Source organism: Trachinotus anak, unplaced genomic scaffold (assembly GCF_046630095.1).
Source record: "Trachinotus anak isolate AG129_WGS33_773 ecotype Australia unplaced genomic scaffold, CSIRO_AGI_Tana_v1 ptg000018l, whole genome shotgun sequence".
Classification (NCBI taxonomy): domain Eukaryota; kingdom Metazoa; phylum Chordata; class Actinopteri; order Carangiformes; family Carangidae; genus Trachinotus; species Trachinotus anak.
In genome coordinates this window covers 14,621,389-14,642,179 of record NW_027273869.1, presented here as the reverse complement: position 1 = coordinate 14,642,179, position 20,791 = coordinate 14,621,389, and the positions used below count along the sequence as shown (strand labels likewise).

The window sequence follows — 20,791 nt, the reverse complement described above, 5'->3', positions numbered from 1 at the left end:
CCCCTGTTGGGAACCATTCGTGGTGCCCCTGGATAAAGTGAGCAAAGGAAAAAAGTTTTCAAGGGATGTGACGTCAGACAGGCGCGCCTCTTAATAGTTTACATAAAGCTTATCGGTCTTAAATAGGGCAGGAACGGAAATGCAGTTGTGTCAAAATAAAGGTTTTGTCACCGCATTGTGGAGGACTCATTGTTTGAATCTCAGGTAACAACTATGCCACATATATTGTTTAAACAGACTTCATTAAATTACCAGACAGGATTTCATGCTTCATCGTGTTACATAGTCTTTAACTGCAAAATACTCCCAGATAATTCCCATTAGTCATAGTAATTAGTCATTTGTGTAGATTTTTATATCTGACATAATGTGCTATACAGTTACTGGCTTCCTCTCTTTTTGTTTTGTGTTGCTTTTGAGGGTAATATTAGTAGTGTCTTGTAAGCTTATGTGGGCTGGGCACCTACAGGTGTATGATACAGTTGTGAATGAATGTTCATTCATTCATTCATTCATCCTGTAGCACAATTTAATCTGAACCAATGCCAGATTATGTAAAAAGTAATGCTACTGTATGTTTTGTATGTAAAATCTCTGTTAATAAGACCGAATATCCCTCTTAAATGTAGTGGAGTATTGGTGTCAAATAGCAGAGAATGGAAATACCTCAAAGTTGTACTTACAGTATACATTCTAGTTAACTTCCCACCCTTGGTAGTTTGTATAACATAAACAAAAGGCAACCTCCCTTGCCATAGGTCTTATTTTGAAAATCCCAACCGGATGCGGAGTTCCGCACTGTTTCTAACTGACGGCGGTGTCAGTCGATCGATGGTGCCGCTGCTGAGCAGAAAAACGGGCGAAAAGACTTGTGAATTGGTACCAAGAAGAGGATTAATTCTTCAGCCAAACATAAACTCTCAAGAGGAATAAACCCGTTTCAGGTAACTTCACACAGAGACTTTTGCACTGTACATTTTAACTTTTTACTTTAAGGGTAGTAACCAGTTCGCTAACATTAGAGCTAGGGGCTAACGTTAAAGTGAAGTTACTTCCCGATGGGAGGAGGTTGGTGTTGTACTGGTTATCAAAACTTAAAATAGTTAAATAAGTGAAAGTTACAATAATGGTGTGGCTGTGCTTGAGGTATTTTACATATGTAATCGGATGTAAAACTGAAGTTTGGCTAGTTCGCCATTGACTGTATCTGTAACACGGTCAGAGTAACTTTGGTGTATCAGGGTATTAGTCCGGAGCCTTAAGCTGGCACCGTTAGGTCGTAGTTTACAAAATACCCCTGTAATTAATGTCGGATTTAAGGTTGGGATGAGTCCGGTTGTTTCATGTAAGTTACCCGAAGACATGTTAACCCAGCTGTGTAGCTTTCGCCGGGAGACACCAGTCTTTCATTGCCCGGAGTAAGAAAGGGCGGGGCGGGTTTCGAGGTAAAGATAACCTCCTAGTCTGTGTCATATCGTCCTGCATGCAACGCTCACACCGTTACATCATTTTATCGTTTTCTAAAGGGGACCTGGCTCGGTTTCTGCTGCGTAGCTGCCTGTATCTTTCCTCGGCTCTGTCCAGTCAGTGCTGTAATTTGCGCAGTGCCAGCAAGCTGCCAAGTTCAGTCCTGCCTTCGCACTGGTCATTTAAGTCAACTCACACTCACAGAGAGAAATGTTAGCTGCCTGATTGGAAGCTGTAATATTTCGGTCTTTCACTGTAAGAGACTTGTCAGGAAGAGGTAATTCATCACCTGAAGCAGGGAACAGAGAACCTGGCCTCCCCCCCCTGATGATGACAAATAGACAATACTCATGATATTGTAATGAATGAATCAGTGGAAGTTATCAGTCATCAGTCATGCTTTGTGCCACTAAAGGGGGGGTTTCTGTCTATTTGGTGTGCGTTTGTATTGGGAGTAGTGTTTCAGGATAAAGCAGTAGTGAAAGCTCTGTGAAAAAGCTGCTGGTTCCCCTTTTTAGGGGAGGCATGTGAACTGATTGCCCCAGCACAGAACAGAGTTAAACTTAGAATTGGTACTCCAATTTAGGCTTAGGGCACTACTCTCTGGTAAGAGGGATCTTTATTGGTGTATTCTCCTTGAGCATTCACGAAGTAGTTATGGGGGTATGAGCTATTGTCCAGCAGAATTAATCATGTAATTCCTGTAGCCTTGGTGGGGCCCCTTGGTATATATGGACATGAACTCCTTCATCTAAAGATAGAATCAAAGGTTATGAGAAAGTGGAAGGCACTTCACTAAATTAATCACAGATCTGACTCCCCAAAATTGATATGTGCAATCATAGATGGAACATTTAACGATATAAATAGCAGATGAATTGATAATGAAAATAGCTGTTAGTTGCATCCCTTATACTCCCTCCCCTAATACTGTAAAGAATTTTGTAGAAAGTTTGAAATGCTGAAGTCAAAGGTGATGTTCTTCTGGGATTTCTTTCTTTACTAATGTGTACAGAACAAAGTTTTAAAGGTCAAAGGGTGAGCTGATAAACTGCATTCAAGGCATTTCCTGAAAAGGCTGCAGCTTAAATGCATCACATGAGACACTGCTCTACGTGCAGGACGGGGGCTTCTACAGGAAAAACTGCAGCATTTGCCTGTCGGTGACATAAGGATCTCCCCTTCCCTGTCATGTAATACCGAATTTCCCTCCATTATGTTCCTCTCCATGCTGCTGGCGTGCCCAGTGGAAAATGCCTGAAAGCGTGGAACAAATGCCATTGTTTTTCCCAGAGCATGGAGCAAAGGTTTTTTGAGCAGGCGGGCTGGTCAGTTATACAGAGGCTGCAGTCGACCTGGTGTCGACGGACCAACGGTTTCATTGTCTTGTGTTTTTGAGCCTCTTCACTTCAGTATGAAGCTCTGTCAGTGGTCTCTATAAAGCCTGGATGGAGACACTCTACATTTAAAAGGCCCTATTCCTGTGAGATCAGCAGTCTTGAGCAGCTGTTGAGCTCACATGAGGAAGGAGGGCAGAGGTGATTGACTGACAGGGAAATAAAATCAAGGTCATGACCTGCGACGACCATGGAAACTTCTGACCCTCAAGCCTGTGTACAACAAGAGAGAAAGAAGCAAAGGAATGATTGTATTTTTTCTCTCATAGCCCAGTCAGGATTTAGCAAAGTCCTGCTGTGAAACTGCAATATTGAAGGGCTCAGCTGCACTCCCCACCTGTGAGGTATTGCAGGCATTTAATGCAAAAGAAGAAGGAAATGGAAACAGACAAAAAAAATCACTCGTGGTCAGATAAGAAATTTTCATGTGAATAAACCATTAAGTGCTAATTTCCTCATATTTGAGAAACTGAAACAAGAAAATGTTTGGTATATTTAACAATGAATTGATCATCAAAATAACTGCAGATTGATTTTCTGGTCATTGGATTAATTGATTGATTGAATCAGCAGCTCGTTATGGTCATGAGACATGCTGAGCTGATCAATTTTGACCCATTGTTTCTTTCTTGAACCATTAAAACAGCTAGAAAGAAGGAGACATGTTTAAAACCCCGGCAGAGGAAGTCATGTTCTCATTTAGACAAAACATGAAAGCTGTGGGTTCTTGCTTACATTGACAATCAGGTAGACAAGACTGGGAGGTCTCAGTGTTTGTGAGGAAACAAAATATGACAGGATCCCTCCACTTACTGCACATATTTCCCTTCTCCAGCAGTTACTGATTCTGATAGAGGCAGAGGGAATTGTTGAGATTGTGTGACTTTAATGTTTTGACGTCCTTGCTGTACACACTCTGATAAGATCTGGTCTGAGGTGACCTGTCTGATTCACTGAAGTAAAGTACAACATAACCTCCCTGATATAACTAACACAATCCCTCCTATGTGTCCGATGTGCTGAAAACAAGGTGACTCATGAAGTCAGTGCACAGTCTGTGACAGCCCAGGTTGGTCTTCTGGCGCTCTGATTATATATTTCGCCCACCAACATAAACACACACACACACACACAGCTGACAGGCACATGCATGCCTGCCCTCAAGCTGTGTGTGTGCTCATCTCTTTGGTCTGTGTATTCTGTTGTTACCTGCTCTTCAGCCCCATTCATGACAGTTTCTGCATGACACTCCCCCCAGGGCACTCTGAGAAATATAAACATGGGGTGAATAGACAGTTTGCTGGTGGTTTGTAGGAAAGAATACACTATTGTACACAGGGATGTGTTGCTCCTGCCTTCTGTCCAACATCTTGCATTGCCCATGTCTTCTTTAAGTCACGTCCTCTTCCTCTATCTCAAATCCTCCCCTCACTGCACCTGCTGTAAAGGTCACTTGAAGATCTCATGTTTAGAAATGACTCAGGTTCAGTGTTCGTGTGCTTTTAATAACACATATGGTCATCTTTTAATTTTGCTGTCTCACTCTCTGCACACACACCCCACCTTCTCCCCTCCCTTTAGCTGGCTGCCGGTTTCAGGCAGCTGCTGCTCTCTGAATTGTTAACCCTCCCTCTACGTTTTTAAAACGGCAGAGCCAGACTCATCTGTGCAAGATGGGATACACTGTGTGTGTGTGTGTGTGTGTGTTAAATGGGTTAGATGAGAAATATCAGTGTGGGAACTTGCTCAAGTTGCCAAGCTTCAGTTTAGGCATGGTAACACTGAGGAATGCATTTGTTCCCTTCTATCTTGAGAAGGTTGTCAGCAGCCAAATTCCAGCATGCTCAGTACATTTACTTATCAGCAGTTAGTGGATATCATTGTTGTGTTACGTAGTCTCTAAGCCTGCAATCTAAGAACCGCTACTCAGCCATGGTCCTGCAGCCTTGATGAAATCATGCATATGCTGCCCAGAAGGACTGTCTCATGTATTTATGTGCCACTTCATATTAAGACGACAATAACACAATGCCAAATAGTTGTCGTATCCATTTCACATTGTCCCTTGTGTTTGTTGCTTGTGCATGGCAGCACACAGCGTCGAATTTTCCAGCGTTTTCCCGCAGAGTGACAGATTGAGTGGACTTCAGACCTCGGCTAACTCAACAGCATTGTTTACAGTTCTGGGTCAAGCCGCGTTCAATTGTTCAGCAGGGTCCCCTCGTGTCCTACAGAGCCAAGGGTGTGCAGACATTTGTTCCTGTTTGCTACTGATTACATAAGACCAGGGAAAAAGCTTTTGTGATGAAGGAATTCCCAATACATTGTTGTAGCTATGCAAGGTCAGTTTCCATTCATCTGATTTGTATTAATTTAAACTCCAGTCATTAGAATCACTTGATTAGAAAACCATTTCTAGGTCTAAGGACGAGACACCCACATTGATTCGGAGCTGGTTCATGCATCAATACGTTATTCTGGTATTAGTTTATGAGACAAGAAACTATCTGTGGAATTTCATGATATTACTTGTCTTAAAGGCTGTGTAACATCTTGTTAATCACATGATCGTAAATATCTGTGTGTAAATATCTTCTGAAAGCACCAATACTGATCAATGTAGTGTTAATGATATCAAGGTATTTGGTCATATGTGTTACGTGATAATGATTCTGTCAACCTCAGCCCTTCCTTCCTGCATGTCAAAAGAGGAACATTACATTGTATCAGTGGTGTACACATACAGTATTTCATGCTGCTGTGGTCCTGTTGTAGATGGACGTGTCCCTGCAGCAGCACTTGTTGCCATGTTTAGAGGAGATATTTGTGGCTTGTTCCATGTGTTCCTGTCTTGTGCTGCAGGAGTGATCGTTGAATGAAGAATATAAACAGCTGGTAGGGAAAAGGCAGACGGGGTAAGATGACAACACCTGTTGGGATAATGTGTGATCTTCACACTCAGATATGAGCATTGTCGTTTCTTTGTGGACATGTGTCTTTTTCTCTTAGACACACACTTCTCTGGCAGAACCAGACTATGATCAAACACAGTCTTATCAGGGATCCCTGTGGCTGCTCGTCTCTTTGAGTATTAGGCAATCCACACAGCCCATTGATATGAATTCTTGTGAGGGCTTGAGGCAACAAAAAACCCTGGACTGTTGCCTTGTATATACGCATGAAGTATTGATGTATCTGTTTGTGCATGTGTGTGTGTGTGTGTGTGTGTGTGTGTGTGTGTGCGCAGCCAAAATGATTTCAAATCAGATACACAAAATAAATACTGAAATTAGAGACACAAATACAAGCTTGAAGGTCAGCCTGCAACGCATGTCCAAGTAGAGCTTGAGGATGTATTAACATAGAAACAAATCTGCAGTATTATAATAATTAAAATAGTAATATATCATAATATTTTAACATATCATATAACTTGTTAACTGTAGGACTAACAATCTGCCAATTACCTTCTGTATCAATCGCTGTTTGCTTGAAAAATGACTGAATGACTTGTTTCAAATTTCAATTGAATGTTACAAAATGCCTAATATAGCTTTGAAGTAATGTTTAAATAATAATTTGATATAGCTTAAAGGTTGTATTTTCTGGTTTTTAAGTATATACAGTTACAATTAAGGGATAGATAGATAGATAGATAGATAGATAGATAGATACTTTATTGATCCCTTGGGGAAATTCAAAATGATGTTTAAATATGTAATTTAAAGCACCTTTCTTATGAAAGATTGTTATTGTAATATTTATTGCATACAAGATGCTCTACACACACATTTGTGTCTCTTATCAAGGCTATCATTGATGAGGAAGTTGTGTCAAATCTGGTCTGGTTTTCTCTAGAAACAGTGACAGACAACATCTATTAGTGTGGCTCTGTGTGCATGTGTGTGTGTGTTTGACTGTGTGACTGACCTGATTGTAAACTACAAACACAATTAAAGGGAGGATTGTTCATTTGCCTCCTCAGCTTGTGGTGACCACAATACTACCCTCTGTCCAAGTCCTGGCCTGAAAGGGCATGGGCCACTGACCATTGACCAACACACACACACACACACACACACACACACACACACACACACACACACACACACACACACACACACACACACACACACACACACACACAGAGGCCCTGTTCATGCTTGGCACTAAAATGTATCTTGTGTGATCTGATCACAAGTGGACAGCTTTGAATTAGAGATGGGAATTTTTATCAGATATCAAGTTGACATGACTGTAACAGACCAGTCTAAAAGAGACATACACATAACTGAGAGGCTTCATTTTGCAACTATTTAACTGAGATCATTTCAAAGGACACAAAAATAGTTTTTGATAGCAAGAAGGCTTGTAAATATACTGTGGGTGTGAAAGCATGCAAATTCTTCAATTCTGACAAAACAAGTCCCATGACCTAAAATTAGTCATTTGACTAAACTGAGTCTAAAAATAATATTTTGAACAGAAAAATCTAACTTTCCCAGCAGGTTTGTTATCGCACCACAAATGCCCATCACTGTTCAACAGTTGTTGTCAATGATTCTTTTTCTCTATACTAATTAATAGTTTTACTTCTACTGAACGCTAATGCTTTTCGATTCCTAGTAGCGGTTGCGCTTTTCTCAGAGATGAGATCGAATGTGAGCTGGAAAGTAAAATACGCTCTTCAGTGGTCACTTGAGAAGCGTTTGCCCTCTGATGCGAGGTGTCAGCTGCAGTCTGTCTCAGCTGGACGTCACCACAATCTGAATGTATTTGGTTACAAGAGATACTAGTTTGGAGAGAGGAGAAGAAGCTCCAGGCTGATGGGGAAGGGAGGAGAGGAATTAGGGGATGAATAAAGAGAGGCTGTTTGGAGGAGCTGTTGAGTTTGAAATGATGGATGTGAGGACAGAAGAGGGGGAGAGGAGGGTAACAGAGGACGGTCTGTCGAGGCAGTCCGAAGGAAACGGAAGCTGCCCACTGTGTGCCTCTACACAGTTTCTTTTTCTTCCCTGCTCTCAGAATGACACACAGACACACACGCAGTTCAGTCGAGACTGTGTGTGCTGCCAGAAACCGCTGTGGTTTGTGTTTGTTGTGTTGAGGTTTATAGAAATGGGTGAAAACACCCACCTGCTTGCCTAGATTATCAAACCAGATCACACAGTCACTCCCCTTCCATTTCTTCCACCCTCTGCACCACTCCTCAGAACTATTTCTTTTTTCAGCTTTCACCCTCCTCTCTGTGACCTGCAGCTGTAGTCTCTGAGGAATGCTGTTGTGACAGAGTGTTGGCTTGATGTTGTTGTTTTTAGCTGTTGGTTTCACTATACACATAGAGAGATCAAGTGTTAGACAGCGTGGAATGGACTGAGCAAAAGACGCGTTTCTCTTCCTCTTTGCTGCACATCTTCAGTACCTGAACTTTCTTGAATTTCAACTTATCTCATGGTGTATTTGAGCAACACTTGCAACAAACCAGATAAAGCTAAAGCTAAAAATACATCATGATAATAGAGAAAATCATGCTGCAGCATTTTTAAAAGCATTTTGCAGTTTGGATAAATCAATATTCAATCAATATAATGATATTTGATTTTAAAATGTATGTTATGTTGACACTCTGTATGCCTTTTTGTGTTTTTCCAGGCCCTACACACTGAGTGTAACTTAGGGCAGCAGCGATGTCGGGCTCCTACGACGACTCCATGATCGATGTCTCCAGTGATAGCTTCTGGGAGGTGAGACGCATGAATTCCTTTGCACTTGAACGTTTGCCCTGTGTTTTCTACCTTCTTTTCTCACCTCTCTGTCTCTGCCGCTTGCTCTCAGGTTGGTAACTACAAGCGCACAGTCAAACGGGTAGACGATGGCAATCGGCTCTGTAACGATCTGATGAACTGTCTACATGAGCGGGCACGTATCGAAAAGGCGTATGCACAGCAGCTCACAGAATGGGGCAAGCGCTGGCGACAGCTCATAGAGAAAGGTACATACATAACAAAACACTTGCTTTAGATGTAACTCTGTGTAGCGGTTTCAGTTTCCAGAAGCAGTATTTTTATAATATTGACTAACATAACATATACAACAATGTTACAACAACGCTGACAGGTGAATAACTCTTGCCCCAGGTCCTCAGTATGGTACATTGGAGAGGGCGTGGTCCGCTCTCTGCACAGAGGCGGAGAAGGTGAGCGAGCTCCACATGGAGGTGAAAGCAGCTCTGATGGGAGAAGACTATGAGAAGCTCAAGAACTGGCAGAGAGACTCCTACCACAAACAGATGATCGGTGGCTTTAAAGAGACTAAAGAGGCTGACGACGGCTTCCGCAAGGCTCAGAAACCCTGGGCCAAGAAACTCAAAGAGGTGAGGATCTCAGACTTCTAATGAACTTAAATAGTACGATGTGTAGTTAGTAACTGTAGACGCATTTACGCAGGCAAATCCATTTTTAACTTAGTGATTACAGCCATGAACATCAATTTTACCCTTCCTTTCACATGATTACATATTACTGACTCACCATGTTTCTTTACTCTCCATGACTACCTGCTAACTAAACAACCAAAGAGCACAGGGACAGTTGCGACCTCTTAAGTGCTGATCTTGAACGAGAGGTTATTGCCAGACATTAGTCACACTGTGCCAAGGTGGCAGCCAGTTATCCTGTCAGACTTGATTGTCAGTAGAAGGGAAGGAAACACTGAGGGCTTGCAGGGGGGACGGGCACCTCTTAGTTCAAAATAAGGTCAGTCTATTTCCTCCAACTGCTTTTATTTTAGCAGCCTGTTTACTTGGCAGCACTCACTTTCCTCCTCTTACATGCATGCACATGCAAATATTTGTGTGTTCAAAGCCACTGAAGATTTTGCAACCTTCAGGCTCCTTTCCCCTATTTCCCCATTTCCTGTGTGTGTGATGTCACCAAGGGGGTGGTGACATCCTGGCCTTGTCACTGAGCAGGGACAGAACAATACAGTTTTGTAGCCGTAGCGATTTATTGATTGACTAGACAGACAAGGGCAAGTAGTACAGGGCAGAAAGGAAATGAGGCTAATTAACTGGTCTAGAAAATGAGTAGCTGACATGGGTGACGTAGGCAGAATGTCAATAATAAACACACACATGGTGGAACTGGATTCAGTGTTTGACCTTGTGCTTTAGTGGTCTGACATTTTGTTTTGTGCTCACACAAATAGAGGAATTCGTAACTGCCTGCTTAAGCAAATTAAAGAGAAGGACAGGCTGTTGTCCTTCTATTCTAAGTGTCCTCATTATGTCCACATTGTTTGTTCAATAGGGACATGGCTTCTCTGGCCTCGGCCCAAGTTGCACTAGGCACTGCCCAAAACTCTCCTTAAATAGATCCAGGTTGGATGAGTTTGTTTCCTCAATTCTTATCTACTGGAGTTTAAATATAATCAAAGTGGAACAGGAGTGTCTGATTCCCCTCGTCATAAACGCATCACATATAAAATAAAACAGGCATCATGGTTCACATGTTGACACCCACACATGTGTTGGCTGCTGCATGTGAAGTATGATCCAGGTTATTCATTCCAATATCCATGTGTCTGGGGATTCAAATTAGGAAGTGTGTCAGAGTAGGAAATTGGTGGTAATGATCCTAGAAATAAAAAAAAATAACATTAAAAGTCAGACGCATGAGTCAACATTTGCTGTCATCCTTCTTAAAATGGATAATAACAAAAATTTCCTTCAGAGGGCCTTCAGAAAGCTGTAGAGGCAGCAACATTCGTACACATTTTGGATATATTTAGGAAGATGATGAATATATTTAGGAAAGTCTTTATCCACAAAATGGTCCTGCAACTTCACACTTCAATTCTTCACTCAAATGTTGAAAAACAGACATTAATTGTTTAGTTGTTTACACTTTCACACTCTGAAATACTACCAAAGTAAGGGGCCTAAATCATCATCAGCTACTTATTTCTTGCTGAATGTATAGGCATCTACAGACATAAAGATACAGTAAGTAGAAAATACTTGACATTAGCTCTGTACTGAAACAGATAAAGCATTGGTTTAAGGAACAAGGTTTTTGTAGTCATTTTTAGACCATATCAGTTTTAGCAATGGAGTCTTTACCCATGACGGGCTGGTGCTGCTTCCTGTATTTTAGCTTACTGATGATGATAAATGGAATCCACAGGTGGAGACAATGAAGAAGTCGTATCATTCTGCCTGCAAAGAGGAGAAGCTGGCAGCCAGCAGGGAGACCAACAGCAAACTAGAGAGCAACAACAACCCTGATGCCCAGAAGAAGCTCCAGGAAAAGGTGGAGAAGTGTCAGCAGGAGGTGCAGAAGGTAGGGCTTCCAGTGCAGAGGGACTGGGTGGGGTAGTTTTCTTTTTCCGTTCCCAATAACGTTTTGTCTGAGTGTTTCAGACCATGTTCAGTTTCTAGGTATCTGTATCTGTAACTGTCTGTATTATGAGAAAACAAATTCATGTCATGATCTAAGTTTCATCTAATTCTTCCTTTACTTCCAGACTAAGGAGCGCTACGAGAAATCCCTCGAAGAGCTCGACAAGTTGACTCCTCAGTACATGGAGAACATGGAGCAGGTGTTTGAGCAGTGGCAGCAGTTTGAAGACAAACGCATCCGCTTTTTCAAAGAGCTGCTGCTGGAGGTTAAACAGCACCTGGACCTCTCAACCAATCACAGGTCAGACACATTGTGTACACATTGTCCTAAAAACATGTCTGTCAAAGATTTAATCAGTTACTCAGAAAATAATGTGTTTCCTCTACTGTATCATCACCGTAGGTTCCAGACAGTCTACCACACGCTGGAAGACACAATCACTGCTACTGATGCTGAAGAGGATCTGAAATGGTTCCGGTCCAATCACGGCCCTGGCATGCCAATGAACTGGCCCCAGTTTGAGGTAGTACAGCCTAGATTTATACTAATGAAAGAGTATAAAAAGAGAGAAGGAAGGATTAAGGTTTGAAGGAAAAAAACAAAGGAGGATCATCTCATGAGGTTCCTAAAACATTTTAATGCCATAAACCCATAAACAGACACATTAGGTCATGATCCCTCAATTTATTTTATCACAGAAGCTCTTAAGAGAGGATTGTCGTTGTTGTTGCCGGCTTTATAAAAGAATGCCTATATTAATAATAGTCCTTATATATGATTTAGACGGGTACTTATGAATAAAGTAAAGTCATTGTTTATGCCTAGCATGTCCTTGTAAAGACCAGCTGCCCAACTATGAGTCAGGAGCACAAGATTAATGGAGTAATGCGTTACTGAGAAAATGTTTGAGGGAGAAAACTGGAAGGGCAGCACTGCCATAGCTTTTTGCAGCAAACATTTAGCCCAAGCAGGAGTTATAGGCCAGTGTCATTTTTGTCATTGAAGTGTGCTGTTTGGCAGCAGGGGTGGAGATAAATCTGTCCTCAGCTGTGAGAATGATGGTGAGAGAGATTAAGTTTATGTCACCTTCTGAGCAGGAGGTGAAATAAGAAAAAGGAAGGAAAGGGAAAGAAAAGCTGCATGTGCTCGCTATGCTATAATTTATAGTGCTACCGATGCTTCAGCAGGCTGTTTCAGTGGGGGATCTTCTTCCACCTCTGTCATTTAAGCCTGTTTTTCTCTCTCAGTGCTGCTTGGTTTTTGGAAGAATTTTTTTATAGAGAGGATTAAATCTTCTCTGTGACCAAAATACACACAGACTTCACCTGTCAGACAGCATCTATAGGTATCCAACACAAACTAATAGACTGGGTGTCAAAAACAACATTGCATGCTCATGTTTTAATTACTTCTGCAAGCTACTGGCTGTTTTGTCCAAGTAGCTGTTTAACGAAGCTGAAGTAATTCCTAGGTCATTGCCACATTCACAAACTAACATTTCTGCAGTTTATGGAGTATACTCTACAGATTTAGGATTAGACTTTGTTATTCGCATTAACCCTTTTCTACACCTGCTTCCCTTTCCCCATGTTTGACAGAATTTGGACTGGTCGCATCCTCGCTCCTTTAAGAGAAGGTCCATTGTAGTGAGTTCTGCATGGGAGGGCTGTTCTCTCACAGCAGCCACGGGGGGAAATCCTTTTTGAACACTTACCACTCCTTACTGCTTCCGTTTGTGTGTGTTTGAGGTGGTTGTGTTTGTATCTTGTCTTCAAGTTTCAAATAATGATAATGAGAATTATAAAACGATCCCATGTCCTGTTCTCAGGGATGTTCACATAGCTTTTCTTGGATATCAGAACTCCTAGCATTACTCCTGTATCACTATCAACACAGCTCTGACTCTCTGTTCTTTCAAACCTTTGAACTCTGACCCCTCCGTGGCTCTCTTCAATCATTATTGCTGTCCATGTGAACCCTGCGGTACGTCACATGATGCTACCTCAGCTCAGCAGTGTCACAGTCCCAGAGGTCATCAGCCAGACCAGAGCACCTTTGATCTTTAAAAGTTTGAGAGGCCTGATAAATCAGAGGGGTCAGACAAGCACTTTGGAGAGCTGTGAGGTCACACTTACTATAATGTATATGATTGAAGTGGGACATTACAACTGCTGTCTGAATTAGGCGAATTTACTTGAGACAATCCAGCTCCAACACAAGATTGAAGTCATGCTGCCATGCTGTGACAGATCCTGTGATTTCCATTGCCATCAAATAAATTTGTAAAAAAAAAATAAATGAATCATCATGGATGTAGATCTAGTTCACCAATATAAGTGCAAGAATGAAACCAGTCATGTCTGCAAAATATGCTTATCAAGCAACATTATATAACTATGACAATATTCATAAACCAAAAACTTTTTACTGTGACAGTGTTGCTGTCACACACACGTCTTGTGCTCCACTCTCCCTTGTTAGCCTCTGGTGGATGGGAGCTCCCTTGGTGCTGTGTTTCTTTCAGCAGGTGACGGATGCTGCACTTGGTTGTGTCTCTCATTTCATCAGGCGTACACTGAACCGTATAAACACACACATGCATGTACAGTTTCAAACTCCAGGGTCGGTGTCACAGCCTGAGAAATGATTATTGGACTGCGTTGAAGTGTGCGTGTGTGTGTTTTGCTGTGCACATGTGTGTGAGATGTTCTCCCACTACAAGCTGCGAAGGCATGTTTTGAACCAAGGTCACAGTCGCAGGTGAAATATCTGACTGTAATGTGTGTCTGTGTGTGTGTCTGTCAGGACTGGTCCATAGACCTGAACCGAACCCTGAGCAGACGAGAAAAGAAGAAGCCGTCAGAGGGCGTCACACTGACCGGCATCAGTCAGACCGGGTCAGACCAGCCTGTTCAGCCTGCCAAGACCAGCAGCAGGTAGATATCTGATCACTCACTGACTCACTTTATCTGTCTTTTAACAAACACACAGGAAACTCAGCATCTGTTCTTAATACGCACACACGCTCACACACACCCAATCCAAACTATCTGGGATAGTCCACCGCACACAGCGCCTTCCTCTTGCTTGTAAAACGTTGCATAAGGGGAAGCTCCGGCAGTGACGTGTAGTTGTACGGCCGTTTCCATAACAACGGTAAACATTTTGTTACAGTTTGTTGGGAAAGAAGTCATCCCCGAGAGACTAGAGTCTGCTGGTACGTAACTGAAAGGGTGCCAGAAGTAATGTGGAAATATTACTCACACACACCGAGACGGTCATAGCTTTAATATTAGAACTGGAAAGTTCAAACAAGGCTGGATTAGTCCTGTTAAAGCCAGAAACACCTGCATTTAGCTTCAGGCAGTTCTGAATAACAAAAAGACTGTCAAATTTAAGATATTTTGTTTATAATTAAACACAACCAGGCATCATATGGGACTTAATTTGCTTCTCAGTCCATCAGAGCAAAGAGAAAGAGATCTCATTACATATAATATAATGGAATGGTTTGGAGCCACTTGATGTTTGACTTTCAGTTTTCAATAACATGATGTCATCTTTATTCAAGCTGAGATAAGATAAGACAAGTTATTTGTCCCTGCAGGGAAATGTGTCTTTGGTGTTGTGGCAACAGCACCAAGGCCAAAACAGTGGTTCATGGAAACGGCAACAAACAGCTGATTAACATAAAAACATTTCATGCAACCATCATTGTGGTAAAAAAATATAGGTGTGTGAGTGTTATATTTATTGTGGTATATTTATTAGGAATTAAGTGCACTTGGCTGTGACCTCGCCAGTGAAAAACACTTGGTCTTAACTCCTCACATTCCTTTGTGGCTTGGTAATGACATTTAATTTAACGTTCAAACACCTGCTGTCTGCCTTTATCCACACATCAGCTGGTGTGTATGCAGAAATCATGAGAGAGGAGTGTGTAGAGGAGTCAACAAAGGGAATGTCAGGCACGGGAAGCATCTGACCTCTGAACTTGGAAGAGGTTGAATGCTATGCTGCTCCCTCAACCAGCGTTTACACAGAGCACTGTTTTCCTGTCATTTCCTATATCATTGGCTGTGAATAGTGTCTGTATGAGCACAGTGGAGGAAAGGGTAAATGTGAAGCAATTTGGATTCAGATGTGTGTCTTTGTGTAGTCACAGAGCTCTGGCTTAAGGCTACAAAATAGTGAAGGTTGATGACTTCTCTCGACTGTAGTTTTAGTAGTTTGTTTGTTCAGTATCAGAAAGCCAGCTCTCATTCTTATCATCCTAATCTTTGTTTCTTATTTCAAGTGCGAAGCTTGAATGAACATGGTTTGAACACTCACAGGATACGACAGTAATACAGCTCTTTGAATACTTAGGGTTTACTTAAAAGGTCAAGTTTGTTTGTTGACTGAAACCATCCAAAGTTACATTGTGCCAGCTCCCCACTAGAGCAGTGTTTGGTGTAATAACTCCTCATGCTCAACTCGGAGAGCATGGCATGACTGTTCAAACAAAGGCGTTCACATTTCTCCGCTTCACACTCTCCAGGGCCAGCTGATAGCTACCACCGTTCACGGTCCAGTAAGTCTGTAAACAGGGAGTTGAAACCCTGTGTTTCCTCTGATACAGGTCTAGTGCAAATTGTGTTCCTTGATGTGGAAAGTCACAATGGTAAGAAACAAACGGCCCTCATGTGACTTTTTTTAGAAAGACTCTGCACATACACAACTGACAAAGTGTTATATGTGTCACTCAGGAAATGTCTTCTTGATGTTTCCCTTACTTTGTATCAATTACGCGGTGAAAGGTCTGTGGGTTTTTGCAGAAACTTTCAAGTGCAAAACAAAGCAAATTGTTGTCATGGTGTCATTTTCTCTCTGTGTTTAGTCTAAAACAGTTGTTTTGTTCACTGAAGGTAATACCGTGTTGATGCCACTCATTCTTATTATTACATAGAAGTACAATAATTATTGGCTCAGCTATCTCCACAATTAAGTTTTCACTAGGTCCCACCCCGGATTACTTGAGGTTGCTATGCCTGTCAGGCTTTCTTTTATTGTTTGGCTCATATTCATATTTACAGTGTCAGGGCTGGGAGATTTAACATCAAAATTCTTAGTAATTTTTGAAACCGTTGGTTCTGGATCCCAGACAGGACAGACAAAATCAGGTTTGTCATTTCAAAGAGCACGACCATCGACTTCTCCGGCTCAGAAGCCAACTGTCGCTGGCAGATTTGATCAGCTGTAGTAGCTAACACATGAAGCCTATGTTCGCTCCGTTACCCTTGTCAAAAACTGTGCTTCCAACTAAATTTTTCATGTTTAACTTTAAGGGTCTATAATATGTATTTGGCTACACACATGCTACTGTGCTAAGAGTCTGAGGCTAATGCTTAAGTCCCAGGCAAAAAGGCAGCTGAACCAATAACTCTGGTTACCAAAGCAAAATTCATTTATATTGCACAGTTCATTTCAGAGGAGAATCAATCTGCTTCACATATGAGTGAATATACTGTATATATAGTACATGTATATACACACACATGCAAAACGTACAGGTGTATAAACAGACAATTAGATCAGGACTGTAGTGGCCTGTTTTTTTACAGCTGTTTTTAAACTGTGCCCCCTTACTAACAGTAATTAGCATGCTATGCTAATTACTTTGCATTGTATGCTAACGTTTGCAGCTACATTAGAGCAGTTAAATAGACAAGCACAATTGGACAATGGCTGTGCAGGGGAGGGGCTTAACCAAAGGTTAATGGAACATTTCAGCTCATACGTTACGTCAGCATTTCATATATATCTGTTGCATCACTGTGCAATCCCGTTCTAATAGGTGGGAATATCAAACAGGGCCCCGCTTTGTCCACAGGTCATGTATGTCACAGGTGTGTGTTTATATGTGTGTTCACGTCAACAACCCATCTCTCACTGTGTCCCATGTTGTCAGCCTGACTGTGCCCACTAAAACAGCGCCAGTGGGCTCAAACCCCTTTGAAGATGACGAAGATGAGGAAGAGGAAATGGCCGTGGAGCAGCAGACCACAGTCAACCACATCAGTGTGAATAAAGAGGAAATAAAAACGTTGGTGAACAAGGAGAAAACGCTCCGCCCACCCTCGCCTTTTCTTCTTCTGTCTTTGCTACGTGGATCGCTGTTCATTCCTTGTCTCCCGCTGTTACTTTGTCTTAGTTCCTTTGCTCCCTCCTTCCTCGTATCCCTCTCTCTTCCTTCAGGTGGCAGGTTGTTGTGTTGCTCTGCATGGTCACTGGAATGGCACTGCACACGAAGTCCATGTGTGTCTGTCTTTGACTCTTAACGGCGCCATGTCTTGCAGAACATCACATGTGATGCGTATGGGGGCGCATGTTGCCTGCTGTGGGAACTCCAACATGTTTCTGTCTTACAGTCAGATCTGACTATTGACACATTAATACATTTGTATATAGACTGGTTGTTTGTTTCTCAGTTGTTAAAAAAAATTAACCACAACCAGGACGATTAAGATACAAATAAATGAATTCAACCTTTTGGGAAAAAACATCATACTTTCTTTAAGTAAATGAACTCAGATAAGAATTTAGCAACTAAACCAGTGTCAACAGTAGATTTGCAGCAGTGAGCAGGTCTGACTGTAAATCATTTGTGTGTGTGCTGGTGTGCATTTACTGTTTTTCAACTGTGTGACTGTCAGAGCTCAGTTCTCTCTGGTGTTCAGGTGGCTCCCTCTGTTGGCCACTCCGGTTACACTCCAATCATGCATTCACAAACATGATTTGTCTTTGGCTTGTTACTGTATTTTTCATGTGCCTTTTGATATGTTGTCATGTTGTTTTGTTGCATTGCTTTACCTTAGCATCGTGTGCACTTTCATTTTCAGCTCTTGATCTTAAAGTGGTATCAAATCAACTTTTAAATCATTTATCATGTTGCTTGAACCAAATGCTTGCCTTGTAGCATTGATGCCATGCACAAGCATGTTTTCCATTTATTTAGAAGTGATAGACAGTTGTTTTCAGGATAAATCACAAAGCTGACCGTGGATTTTGAAGAAGCATTTTGGGCTTTTTGTGTGTTTTGTACTGTACTTGGTTTTGTATTTATTTTTCTTGCTTTTCTAACATTGAACTTTCGTTCCTGCTTACGCCTGGCATGCTGGATTGTCTCGTCGATGTATGAGGCCCTGAGATATACATGAAAATATAATTTCTAAGTGGCTGTTTTGTTCTGTCTATCAAGTGTGAGCAGTACGGAGAAGACTCCAGACTGGTCAGATGAAGACACAGGTGCTAACCCATTCTCTGCCAACGGTGATGGGAATCCATTTGAGGACGAGCCGGCCTCTCCGGTCGTATCTGTGCCGGTCAGGGCCCTCTACGACTATGAAGGACAGGAACAGGATGAGCTGAGCTTCAAAGCAGGTATATGGCAGGAATGGAGGGAAAATTCAGAGACTAAAAAAGAAAAGCAAAACTTCTTACAAGTAAGTATTTATCATTTATCTGTTTATTTTTTTCTTTTTCAGGGGATGAATTTACCAAAATTGGTGAGGAAGATGATCAGGGTTGGTGCAAAGGCCGGCTCAAGGATGGAGAGACAGGCCTCTATCCTGCAAACTACGTGGAAGTCATCCAGTAATTAATTATCACAGATGAAACAAATGTGAAGAGAGAAGAAAGTGGCTTGTTGAGAAATGACAGTGTGGCTGGAAAAAAGAGAAGCCTCCGCCTTATTTTCAACCCTTTTCTCCCTGTGGAAGAAGACTGGACTGGACTGGAGTGGGAGAGGGACATAGAGGAGAGGTTGCAGATCGTAAAAGGACCACTTGAGATATTGTTGCTTTGACCCTCATTGAATCTAAGGTGGAAATTAACCACAAGTTTCCAGATGATTCCAGGCAAGGAAGATCACAGAGAAAAATTGCTGTCAGTGTAAAATATGTTACTTAGAATCATCCCATTTATGCTGTTACAAAAATAATAGGTATTCAAGTATATATATTAGATAAGGCGCAATGAACTTTATGTGTGAATTTATATATTGTTTAAACGAAAAACACTGGGATGACAGTCATGACAAATCGTCTTGCAATGTTAGCCATGCAGCCTTAATATGTAAGCCACTATGAATTCATTTTTATAACCATAATTAATCATTTCTGCCTATTAGAGTCCGGTCCATAAATGTTTAATAAACGTTTGATGTTTTGGACAAAAAAATACCGTTATGTTGAGATCGTTGTGTCAGATTTAACTTGCCATGTCAGATTTGAACTCAAGCTTATGTTGTTCTGTCGTTCCTTTCAGGGTTTTGTTTTTCCATTCAGTTCATGAACTGTTCTGGGTGTTTTATAAGGAATGATCAAGACCATTAGAGCCTTATCCTGACATAGTCTTCATTTAGCTCACAGTGGGTAGGTTTCCTCTAGTCACTGCAATTGAATGTATATTCACTGATTGTATTCCTTCACCTGTTGATTGTTCACTTTTGCTGATGTTGGGTTTTTGCAACCACTGACCCATTAACACCTTGAACAACTGTCATCAAGACTTTCTCCTCTCTGTTGCAGTTAATACTATATATTTTTTTGTTCGTTTTTTTTTCATGCAACACTGAAAGATTTTCACAAAGGTTTATCTCACTTGAATCTCCTATGTTTTAGTTCTCTTGCTACTTGTCAAATATAAAGTTATGGGAGAATATTTTAGAGTTTGTTTTTTGAAAATATATTACAAATTATAGCAATAAAACCACAGCCAAGTATGGTATTGCATACATGCATGTAAATAGCCTAGATTAAACATATTAGAACAAATTAAGCATCAAGATCAGATGATATGTAGTTAGAAATTGATGTTAATTTATAATGCCACAAGTGCTTTTGTTCTTCTCTTGTTTAGAATGCTGTGACTGAAAATCACTTTGTACATGAATTGAATGTTAAATGGAAAAATATCCCTTGAGTCTGTTATTTTGTTATATTTGTAAATATGATTCTTTTTCCCCTTCATAGCGGGCCATACTCTTTGAGTTAATCAACAAATACTATGTGAATAATTGTTGATTTTCTCTTAGGAGCTATGACATGAATAAATATACCTGATTTCATAACCTTAATACATGTTTTGATCATCAAGTGTTTTGTCGGCTTGTATTTTTGCGGAGCTGAACTGCAGGCTCTAAATTAATTAACTGGCTAATGAATGGATGAAATCACTGAAAAATGCTATTTGATGCCTTCAACTGCAGCACAAGAGGGAGATGATTTTTGTTGTTTTTAACAATGACAAGAAAAGAGAAGTTTTGCCATGTTTTCAGGGCATGCTGTCGTCAAAACGCAGCAACAGCTGTACTTGCACAGTAAGGTTTGTAAATGTTGTCCCACAACATAATAAATGGATTTATTGGAAAAAATTAATTGCATTTGTCTTGATTACTGATACTCCTCAGGTTTGCCTTTCATTTTTACTTGTGATGTCAAAATATTAACTTTATTTTTTTGTGTGAAGAGCCTTAAAAAGTTTGGA

The 20,791-nt window shown here is 41.1% G+C and overlaps 1 protein-coding gene across 5 annotated transcripts; it reads left to right on the top strand.

Annotated features, from left to right (window-relative positions):
* Positions 1 to 808: 808 nt before the first annotated feature.
* On the top strand, positions 809 to 20,678 carry pacsin2 (protein kinase C and casein kinase substrate in neurons 2). Of its 5 annotated transcripts, none has more exons than XM_071501937.1 (12): positions 809 to 944; positions 8,517 to 8,608; positions 8,700 to 8,856; positions 9,002 to 9,237; positions 11,048 to 11,203; positions 11,388 to 11,563; positions 11,666 to 11,786; positions 12,862 to 12,909; positions 14,069 to 14,199; positions 17,214 to 17,348; positions 18,504 to 18,685; positions 18,790 to 20,678. In XM_071501937.1, the coding sequence occupies exons 2-12, from the start codon at positions 8,552 to 8,554 to the stop codon at positions 18,900 to 18,902; spliced, it is 1,512 nt and encodes a 503-aa protein (XP_071358038.1). In that variant the 5' UTR covers positions 809 to 944; positions 8,517 to 8,551; the 3' UTR covers positions 18,903 to 20,678. The 5 variants fall into 5 exon arrangements, with proteins under 5 accessions (XP_071358038.1, XP_071358040.1, XP_071358042.1 ...); XM_071501938.1 differs by lacking the exon at positions 809 to 944 and adding an exon at positions 5,751 to 5,779; XM_071501939.1 differs by lacking the exon at positions 12,862 to 12,909.
* Positions 20,679 to 20,791: the final 113 nt, after the last annotated feature.